We start from the raw sequence: 11,029 nt of genomic DNA on the forward strand, positions 1-11,029 counted from the left end.
CCCAACCCCTTATTTACAGCGGGGAGCAGCGGGTGTAAACGTGGGGCTGGGGGGGGGGGGGGGGGGGGGGGGGGGGGGGGGGGGGGGGGGGGGGGGGGGGGGGGGGGGGGGCACCGGCCCCGGCTGGGAGCTGCTGGGGGCTGGACGGTGCCGGATGCGGCCCCGTTTTGGCTGGTGGGTGCCTGGCGCACCCCGGGTTTGGCCGCTGTGGGTCCGGGCAGAGCCAGAGGCCTCGAGTTTCATTCCCCCCCCCCCGCTGTGTCCATGCAGTGGCCTCCGGCTGCTCCGTGCTCCCGGTGTTTGGCTGGTCCATGCCCGGCTCTGGCCGCTTCATGTTCATAGAGCACCAGCACGGCGACAGCTCAGCCTCATAGCGGAGCCTCCCAGTGCCGGAGCCTCCCAGTGTCGGAGCCTCTTGGTGCTGGAGCCTCCCAGTGTCGGAGCATCCCAGTGCTGGCACGTCCCAGTACCAGAGCATCCCAGTGGCCAGAGCATCCTGGTACCAGAACATCCCAGTGCCAGAGCGTCCCTGTACCAGAGCATCCCAGTGCCAGCGCATCCCGGTACCAGAGCATCCCAGTATCGGAGCATTTTGGTACCAGAGCATCCCAGGTTTGACGCATCACAGCACCAGAGTATCCCACTGCCAGCGCATTCCCATACCAGAGCATCCCAGTTTCGACACATCACAGTACAAGAGCATCCCAGTGCCAGCGCATCCCCGTACCGGAGCATCCCAGTTCAGAGCATCCCAGTGCCGGAGCATCCCAGTGCTGGAGCATCCCAGTGCTGGGGCATCCCAGTACTGGAGCATCCCAGTGCCGGAGCATCCCAGTACTGGATCATCCCAGTGCCAGAGCATCCCAGTGCTGGAGCATCCCAGCGCTGGAGCATCCCAGTACCAGAGCACCCCAGTGCCGGAGCATCCCAGTGCTGGAGCATCCCAGTGCTGGAGCATCCCAGTATTGGAGCATCCCAGTGCCAGAGCACCCCAGTGCCGGAGCATCCCAGTACCAGAGCACCCCAGTGCCGGAGCATCCCAGATTTGGCTGCTCTGTGTCTGTGCAGCACCCAGCACCCTGCAGCTGTGGCCGTGCCCATGGGTGAGTTTGGGGGGGGGGGGGGAACTGAGGCAGGTTTGGGGGTGTTGAGGGGTGAAGCGGGGTGGCAGTGAGTGTGTGTGAGTGTGTGAGTGTGTGTGTGTGTGTGTGTGTGTGTGTGTGCTGGGGGGTCCCATTGCACCCCAGCATGGCCCCCCCAGGCCCTGGGAGGGTGCTGGGGCTGAGACCCCCCAACCACAGCATGTGCCCCCCCCCCCAGGATCCCCCCTCTCCAGCCTGGAGCTGGTTTTGGTCCTGTTTGGTGAGAGAAAAGCTCCAAGCAGGGTCCCCCGGGGGGGTGGGTGGGGGTCCTGGGGTTGGGGGGAGAGGGTGGGTGCCCCACCAGGGCAGGTTGGACCTGGGCGCTGGGGGGTGCTGGCACCCAGGGCCCACCCAGCCCTGCCTGGACTGGGGGGTCCGGATCGGTCCTGGAGGGGGGGATCCATCCTTCCTGAGCGTGTGGGGGTCTGTGCCCCCCCCCCTCCCCAGCAGGACTGAGCCCCCTGCGGGCACCACTTGGGGGGGGGGGGGGGAGATGGGGACTGCTCTGCAATAGGGAGGCACCCAAAGGTGCTGCTCCAGAGCCTCCGGACCTGGTGGGGGGGGGGGGGGAGAGAAATGGGGGTATTAAGAAGAGTTGGGGTGGGCAGGGGGTGCCCGCGGTGGGGGGGCCGGGGTCTCACCAGGCTCAGTACGGCCGGTTGGCATCTTTGGGCCTCTTGAGCTGCACCTTGAGGCGCTTCATCCCGATCTGGAAGCCGTTCATGGCCTGGATGGCGGCCTGGGCGCTCGCCGGGTTGTCAAAGCTCACGAAGCCTGCGGGGATGGGGACAGTGACGGGGACATCAGGGCTGGGGCGCTGAGGGGTGTCCCCAGCCCAGCATCCCTTATCCCTGGTGTCCCCATCTCCAGTGTCCTCACCCCAATGCTCCTATCCCATGCATTCCCATCATCATATCCCTATGTCCCCAGCGCCATGTCCCCATCCTGGTGGCCCCATTGCAGTGTCCCCATCTCCAGTGTCCTCACCCCACTGCTCCATTCCCATGAGTTCCTACCATCATATCTCTATGTCCTCAATGCCATGTCCCCATCCTGGTGTCCCTATCCCCATGTCTCCATCCCTATGTCCTCATCCCCAGTGTCCTCACCCCAATGCTCCTATCCCATGCATTCCCATCATATCCCTATGTCCTCAACGCCATGTCCGCATCCTGGTGTCCCCATCCCCATGTCTCCATCCCTATGTCCTCATCCCCAGTGTCCTCACCCCAATGCTCCTATCCCATGCATTCCCATCATCATATCCCTATGTCCTCAACGCCATGTCCCCATCCTGGTGTCCCTATCCCCATGTCCCCATCCCTATGTCCTCATCCCCAGTGTCCTCACCCAATGCTCCTATCCCCTGTGTTCCCATCATCATATCCCTATGTCCTCAATGCCATGTCCCCATCCTGGTGTCCCCATTGCAGTGTCCCCATCCTGGTGTCCCCATCCGCAGTGTCCTCACCCCACTGCTCCATTCCCATGTGTTCCCATCATCATATCCCTATGTCCTCAACGCCATGTCCCCATCCTGGCGTCCCCATCCCCATGTCTCCATCCCTATGTCCCCATCCCCAGTGCCCTCACCCCAATGCTCCTATCCCCTGTGTTCCCATCATCATATCCCTATGTCCTCAATGCCATGTCCCCATCCTGGTGTCCCCATTGCAGTGTCCCCATCCTGGTGTCCCCATCCGCAGTGTCCTCACCCCACTGCTCCATTCCCATGTGTTCCCATCATCATATCCCTATGTCCTCAACGCCATGTCCCCATCCTGGCGTCCCCATCCCCATGTCTCCATCCCTATGTCCCCATCCCCAGTGCCCTCACCCCAATGCTCCTATCCCCTGTGTTCCCATCATCATATCCCTATGTCCTCAATGCCATGTCCCCATCCTGGTGTCCCCATTGCAGTGTCCCCATCCTGGTGTCCCCATCCGCAGTGTCCTCACCCCACTGCTCCATTCCCATGTGTTCCCATCATCATATCCCTATGTCCTCAACGCCATGTCCCCATCCTGGCGTCCCCATCCCCATGTCTCCATCCCTATGTCCCCATCCCCAGTGCCCTCACCCCAATGCTCCTATCCCATGTGTTCCCATCATCATATCCCTATGTCCCCAATACCATGTCCCCATCCTGGCGTCCCCATCCTGGTGTCCCCATCCCGGTGTCCCCATCCCGCTGTCCCCATCCCGCGGTCCCGGTGCCCTGGTGCCGGTGTCCCCACCGAAGCACTTGCTCTGGTTGGTGGCGCGGTCCACGAAGACCTTGGCGGAGATGACGTTGCCGAAGGGCAGGAACATCTGCAGGATCTCGGTGTCGGCGAACTCCTGGGGCAGGTGGTAGATGAAGATGTTACAGCCCTCGGGGCCTGCGGAGGGAGCGGCGTCACGGCGGCTGCGGACCCCCCCTGGGGCACCCCAACAGGTTTTTGGGGTGGGGGCGGGGGGGGGGTCCAGGCTGCTCTCACCTTCTCGCTGCTGCTGCTGCGGGGGGGGCGGGGGAGCGAGCAGGGGTCCCGGGGGGGCGAAGGCCGGGCTCACCAGCCCATAGGCTGCTGGGTAGGCGGCTGGGGGGGGGGCAGGACTGGTTAGCGCTGACACTGCCCCCCAGTGCCCCCCAGTACCCACAGTGCGCTCCCAGTGCCCCACAGTGCCCCCCAGTACCCACAGTGCGCTCCCAGTGCCCTCCAGTGGCCCCCAGTACCCACAGTGCGCTCCCAGTGCCCTCCCAGTGCCCCCCAGGACCCACAGTGCCCCCCACTACCCACAGTGCCCCCACTGTCTCCCATTACCCACAGTGCCCCCCAGTACCCACAGTGTGCTCCCAGTGCCCTCCAGTGCCCCACAGTACCCACAGTGCCCCCACTGCCCACAGTGCCCCCCACTGCCCCCCATTACCCACAGTGCCCTCCCAGTGACCCCAGTACCCACAGTGCCCCACAGTACCCACAGTGCGCTCCCAGTGACCCCAGTACCCACAGTGCTCCCCAGTACCCACAGTGCGCTCCCAGTGCCCCACAGTGCCCCCCAGTACCCACAGTGCGCTCCCAGTGCCCTCCAGTGCCCCCCAGTACCCACAGTGCGCTCCCAGTGCCCTCCAGTGCCCCCCAGTACCCACAGTGCGCTCCCAGTGCCCTCCCAGTGCCCCCCAGGACCCACAGTGCCCCCCACTACCCACAGTGCCCCCACTGCCTCCCATTACCCACAGTGCCCCCCAGTACCCACAGTGTGCTCCCAGTGCCCTCCAGTGCCCCCCAGTACCCACAGAGCCTTCCCAGTGCCCCCCACTGCCCACAGTGCCCCCCACTGCCCACAGTGCCCCCCACTTCCCCCCATTACCCAGAGTGCCTTCCCAGTGCCCCACAGTACCCACAGTGCCCCACAGTACCCACAGTGCCCCCACTGCCCACAGTGCCCCCCACTGCCCCCCATTACCCACAGTGCCCTCCCAGTGACCCCAGTACCCACAGTGCCCCACAGTACCCACAGTGTCCCCCAGTGCCCTCCCAGTGCCACTCAGTGCCCTTCCACTGCCCCCCAGTGCCCTCCAGTGCCTCCCGTGCCCTCCAGTACCCCCATTGCCATTCAGTGCCATTCAGTGCCCCCCAGTGCCCTCCCAGTGCCATTCAGTGCCCCCCGATATCCCCCAGCACCCACAGTGCCACACAATGCCCTCCCATTGCCCCCCAGTACCCACCAGTGGTCCCCATTGCCCCCCAGTGGTCCCCATTGCCCCCCAGTCCCCCCCAGTGCCATGCAATGCCCTCTGGTATCCCCCAGTGCCACACAATGCCTTTCCAGCCCCCCCCCCAGTGCCATTCAGTGCCCCTCCAGTGCCCCCCAGCCCCCCCCAGTGCCATGCAATGCCCCCCATTGCCCCCATTGCCCCCCAGTGCCATGCAATGCCCCCATTGCCCCCCAGTCCCCCCCAGTGCCATGCAATGCCCTCCAATGCCCCCATTGCCCCCCAGTCCCCCCCCAGTGCCATGCAATGCCCCCATTGCCCCCCAGTCACCCCCAGTGCCATGCAATGCCCTCCAATGCCCCCATTGCCCCCCAGTCTCACCTAGTGCCATGCAATGCCCCTCATTGCCCCCCAGTCCCCCCCAGTGCCATGCAATGCCCCCAATGCCCCCATTGCCCCCCAATGCCCCCATTGCCCCCCAGTCCCCCCAGTGCCATGCAATGCCCTCCAATGCCCCCATTGCCCCCCAGTCCCCCCCAGTGCCATGCAATGCCCCTCATTGCCCCCCAGTCCCCCCCAGTGCCATGCAATGCCCCTCATTGCCCCCCAGTCCCCCCAGTGCCATGCAATGCCCCCCAATGCCCCCATTGCCCCTGTTGCCCCCCAATGCCCCCATTGCCCCCCAGTCCCCCCCCAGTGCCATGCAATGCCCCCAATGCCCCCATTGCCCCCCAGTCCCCCCAGTGCCATGCAATGCCCCCAATGCCCCCAATGCCCCCATTGCCCCCCCATGCCCCCATTGCCCCCGTTGCCCCACACACCTGTGTAGTGCCCCATGCCGGCGTACGCCTGCTGCAGGGGGTCTCCGGGGGCCGCGGGGCTCTGGGCTGGGGGCAGAGGCGGCGTTAGGGGAGGGTGGGGGGGGTCGGGAGGGGGGGTCGGGAGGGGGGGGGCTGCGGGCACCTGGGAAGGGGGGGACCCCCCCCGCGAACACGGCCTCGGGCGCCGGGGGCCCCGCGGGCTGCGCCGGTACCGGGCTGTAGCCGTTGACGCTGAGCGGGGCCGCGATGGCGGGGACCGGGGTGGCGGCCATGGCCGGGGGCGTGCTGGTACCTGCGGGCACAGCGCGGCCTGACCCCATCATCCTCCCGCGTGTCCCAGCCCCGGTGCCGCCGTGACCTGGTCCCAGTGCCCCCATCCCATTGCCCCCATCCCTGGTGCTGCTGTGCCCTGTTCCCATTGCCCCCATCCCAGTGCCCCCATCCCTGGTGCCACCATGACCTATTCCCATTGCCCCCATCCCATTGCCCCCATGCCCGGTGCCACCGTGACCTGGTCCCATTGCCCCCATCCCATTGCCCCCATCCGGATGCCCCCATCCGATTGCCCATCCCATTGCCTCCATCCCATTGCCCCCATCCCATTGCCCCCATGCCCGGTGCCACCGTGACCTGGTCCCAGTGCCCCCATCCCATTGCCCCCATGCCCGGTGCCACCGTGACCTGGTCCCAGTGCCCCCATCCCAGTGCCCCCATCTCCGGTGCCACCGTGACCTGTTCCCAGTGCCCCCATCCTATTGCCCCCATCCCCGGTGCCACCGTGACCTGTTCCCAGTGCCCCCATCCCATTGCCCCCATCCCTGGTGCTGCTGTGCCCTGTTCCCATTGCCCCCATCCCAGTGCCCCCATCCCTGGTGCCACCATGACCTCTTCCCATTGCCCCCATCCTATTGCCCCCATGTCCGGTGCCACCGTGACCTGTTCCCATTGCCCCCGTCCCAGTGCCCCCATCTCCGGTGCCACCATGACCTATTCCCATTGCCCCCATCCCATTGCCCCCATGCCCGGTGCCACCGTGACCTGTTCCCAGTGCCCCCATCCCAGTGCCCCCATCCTATTGCCCCCATCCCTGGTGCTGCTGTGCCCTGTTTCCATTGCCCCCATCCCATTGCCCCATTCCCTGGTGCCACCGTGACCTGTTCCCATTGCCCCCATCCCAGTGCCCCCATCCCCGGTGCTACCGTGACCTGTTCCCAGTGCCCCCATCCCATTGCCCCCATCTCTGGTCCCACTGTGACCTGTACCCAGTGCCCCATCCCAGTGGCCCCATCCCATTGTCCCCGTCCCTGGTGCCACCGTGACCTGTACCCATTGCCCCCATCCCAGTGGCCCCAGCCCCGGTGCCGCCGTGACCTGTTCCCATTGCCCCCATCCCATTGCCCCCATCCCCAGTGCCACCGTGACCTGTTCCCAGTGCCCCCATCCCAGTGCCCCCATCCCAGTGCCCCCATCCCAGTGCCCCCATCCCAGTGCCCCCCATCCCAGTGCCCCCATCCCTGGTGCCACCGTGACCTGTACCCAGTGCCTCCATCCCCAGTGACTCATCCCCAGTGCCCCCATCCCTGGTCCCCCCATCCCTGGTGCTGCTGCACCCTGTTCCCACTGCCCCCACCCCTGGTGCTGCTGCGCCCTGTACCCAGTGCCCCCATCCCATTGCCCCCACCCCTGGTGCCACCATCTCCTGTTCCCATTGCCCCCATCCCCGGTGCTGCCGTGCCCTGTTCCCATTGCCCCAATCCCCATTGCCCCCATCCCCGGTGCTGCCGTGCCCTGTTCCCATTGTCCCCATCCCCAGTGCCACCGTGCCCCCATGCCCTACAGTGTTCCCCCATCCCTGTCCCCATTGCCCTCATCCCCATCCCTGGTGCCACTCTTATGTCCCCATCTCCAAGTGCCACCCCACCACATTCCCCACCCCTAGACATCCATGGGGGAGCCCCATGTCCCCATCCCTGGTGTCCCCCATTCCTGGGACCCCGATGTCCTCATCCCCATCCCTGGTGTCCCCCATTCCTGGGACCCCGATGTCCTCATCCCCATCCCTCCCCTGCCCAGTGCCACCTACCTGAGGAGGGGGGCAGGGGGGTGGCGATGAGCCCGTTGGGGTTGACTGTGCCCATGTGCTGCATCTGGACGGCCATGGTGGCCATGGGGCTGAGGTAGGCCGAGTGGGCAGCCACCAGGGCCGCCTGCTGCTGCATCAGCTGCGGGGACAGCGCCTGGATTGGGGCACCAGCCACCAGGGATCCCCTGGAGCCGTGACCCCCAACACCAGCATGGAACAGCCCCATGGGTCCGGTGCCCCATGGGGAACCATCACCCAACAACCCCATCCAGGGCTGTGGGGCCCATCACCTCCCAGTATCCATCACCCAACAACCGCATCCTCGACCATGGGGTCCATCACTTCCCAGTATCCATCACGCCAACACCCATCACCCAATGACCCCATCCAGGACCACAGGGTCCATCACCTCCCAGTATCCATCACTACAACACCCATCACCCAATAACACCATCCAGGACCACGGGGTTCATCACCTCCCAGTATCCATCATGCAACAACGCCATCCTGGACCACAGGGTCCATCACCTCCGAGTATCCATCACCCCAACACTCATCACCCAATAACACCATCCAGGACCACGGGGTTCATCACCTCCCAGTATCCATCATGCAACAACGGCGTCCTGGACCACAGGGTCCATCACCTCGCAGTATCCATCACCCTAACACCCATCATCCAACAACCCCATCCTGGACTATGGGGTCCATCACCTCCCAGTATTCATCACCCAACACCCATCACCACAACACCCATCATCCAACGACCCCATCCTGGACCATGGAGTCCATCACCTCTCAGTATCCATCACTCCAACACCCATCACCCAATAACCCCTTCCTGGACCACAGGGTCCATCACTTCCCAGTATCCATCACTACAACACCCATCACCCAATGACCCCATCCAGGACCATAGGGTCCATCACCTCCCAGTATCCATCACTCAACCATTCCGTCCTGGACCACAGGGTCCGTCACCTCCCAGTATCCATCACCCCAACACTCATCACCCAATAACACCATCCAGGACCACGGGGTTCATCACCTCCCAGTATCCATCATGCAACAATGCCGTCCTGGACCACAGGGTCCATCACCTCCCAGTATCCATCACCCTAACACCCATCATCCAACAACCCCATCCTGGACCATGGGGTCCATCACCTCCCAGTATTCATCACCCAACACCCATCACCACAACACCCATCATCCAACGACCCCATCCTGGACCATGGAGTCCATCACCTCTCAGTATCCATCACTCCAACACCCATCACCCAACAACCCCTTCCTGGACCACAGGGTCCATCACTTCCCAGTATCCATCACTACAACACCCATCACCCAATGACCCCATCCAGGACTATAGGGTCCATCACCTCCCAGTATCCATCACTCAACCATTCCGTCCTGGACCACAGGGTCCGTCACCTCCCAGTATCCATCACCCCAACACTCATCACCCAATAACACCATCCAGGACCACGGGGTTCATCACCTCCCAGTATCCATCATGCAACAATGCCGTCCTGGACCACAGGGTCCATCACCTCGCAGTATCCATCACCCAACAGCCCCATCCTGGACCATGGGGTCCATCACCTCCCAGTATCTATCACCCCAACACCCTTCAGCCAACAACACCATCCAGGACCACGGGGTCCATCACCTCCCAGTATCCATCACCCCAACACCCATCACCCAACGACCCCATCCTAGACCATGGGGTCCATCACCTCCCAGTATCCATCACTACAACACCCATCAACCAATGACCCCATCCTGGACCATGGGGTCCATCACCTCCCAGTATCCATCATTCCAACATCCATCACCCAACAACCGCATCCTGGACCAGAGGATCCATCACCTCCCGGTATCCATCACTCCAATATTCATCACCCAACGACCCCATCCAGGACCATGGGATCCATCACCTCCCAGTATCCATCACTGCAATATTCATCACCCAACAACCCCATCCTGGACGATGAGTTCCATCACCTCCCAGTATCCATCACCCCAACACCCATCACCTGGTGTCCATGTCCATGATCAGGGGCTTTACCTCCAGACACCCACCACCCCAATGGTCTCACGCTGGACCACAATGGGTCCAAAACCCCCCCCATGACCCCGTGCCCACCCTACCGCCTGCGTGTAGGCGCTGTAGGCCCCGAACTGGAGGGCGATGGGGCTGAACATGCCCAGCTGGCTGGCGACCTGCTGCATCCGCCGCAGGCCCCGCTCCTTCTCCGTGTCCGCAAACTTCACCACCAGGCTGGAGGAGGCTCCCTGCGAGGGGCCACGGTGTCAGCCGGTGCCAGCGGGGACCGGGATGGCAGCGGGGTGAGAGTGGGATGGCGATGATGGGGATAATGATGGGGATGATGGTGAGTGGTGAAGGGGATGGCGGTGGGGATGATACTGGTGAAAAGGACAATGACGGAGATGATGGTGGTGAAGGGGACAATGACGGTGAAGGGGATGGTGGTGAAGGGAACGATGGTGTTGAGGGTGAGGATGATGCTGGGGGGGACAGTGATGGGGATGATGGTGGGAACGATGGGGGGGATGATGATGGTGAAGGGGATGGTGGTGTGGGCAGTGGTGGGGCCACTGCTGGGGATGCGGCTGGGGGGCTGGGTATTGGGGGCTGGGTATTGGGTGCTGGGATGCTGAATGCTGGGTGTTGGGGTGTTGGGTGGTGGGCATTAGGTGCTGGGTACTGGGTGTTGGGTGCTGGGTATTGGGTGTTGAGTGCTGGGTAGTGGGTTTTGGGTGCTGGGTATTGGGTGTTGGGTGCTGGGTACTGGGTGCTGGGTAGTGGGTTTTGGGTGCTGGGTATTGGGTGTTGGGTGCTGGGTACTGGGTGTTGGGTGCTGGGTATTGGGTGTTGGGGTGCTGGGTGTTGGGTGCTGGGTACTGGGTGTTGGGTGCTGGGTGTTGGGTGTTGGGGTGCCGGGTGTTGGGTGCTGGGTGCTAGGTATTGAGGTGTTGGGTGTTGGGTATTGGGTGCTGGGTGTTGGGGTGCTGGGTATTGGGTGTTGGGTGCTGGGTTTTGGGTGCTGGTGCTGGGTGTTGGGGTGCTGGATATTGGGTGCTGGGTGCCCATCTCACCGGCAGGGTGCGGCTCCCGTGCAGCGCGGCGATGGCGGCCTGAGCCTCCGCATGGCTCTGGAACTTGACGAAGGCGCAGCCTTGGGAGAAAGGGGGGGGGGCCGGGGGTCAGCACCCCCAAAGAACACCACCACACCCCCCCCATAGGGACCAAGGCATCAC

General features: G+C 63.9%; 1 protein-coding gene across 1 annotated transcript; it reads right to left on the reverse strand.

Annotated features, from left to right (window-relative positions):
• Positions 1-1,194: 1,194 nt before the first annotated feature.
• LOC130593075 (CUGBP Elav-like family member 3) lies at positions 1,195-10,951 on the reverse strand (the record flags this gene model as incomplete). Its single annotated transcript, XM_057397938.1, has 9 exons — positions 1,195-1,693; positions 1,784-1,916; positions 3,381-3,524; positions 3,624-3,722; positions 5,662-5,727; positions 5,804-5,953; positions 7,745-7,883; positions 9,899-10,042; positions 10,868-10,951. Coding segments are annotated over 8 exons (954 nt in total), but the record flags the coding sequence as incomplete, so codon positions are not given.
• Between the last annotated feature and the right edge of the window lie 78 nt (positions 10,952-11,029).

This window comes from Pezoporus wallicus, unplaced genomic scaffold (assembly GCF_028554395.1).
Source record: "Pezoporus wallicus isolate ANWC-B61680 ecotype Strahan unplaced genomic scaffold, APGP_CSIRO_Pwel_v1 contig_10380, whole genome shotgun sequence".
In the NCBI taxonomy this organism is placed as follows: Eukaryota; Metazoa; Chordata; class Aves; order Psittaciformes; family Psittacidae; genus Pezoporus; species Pezoporus wallicus.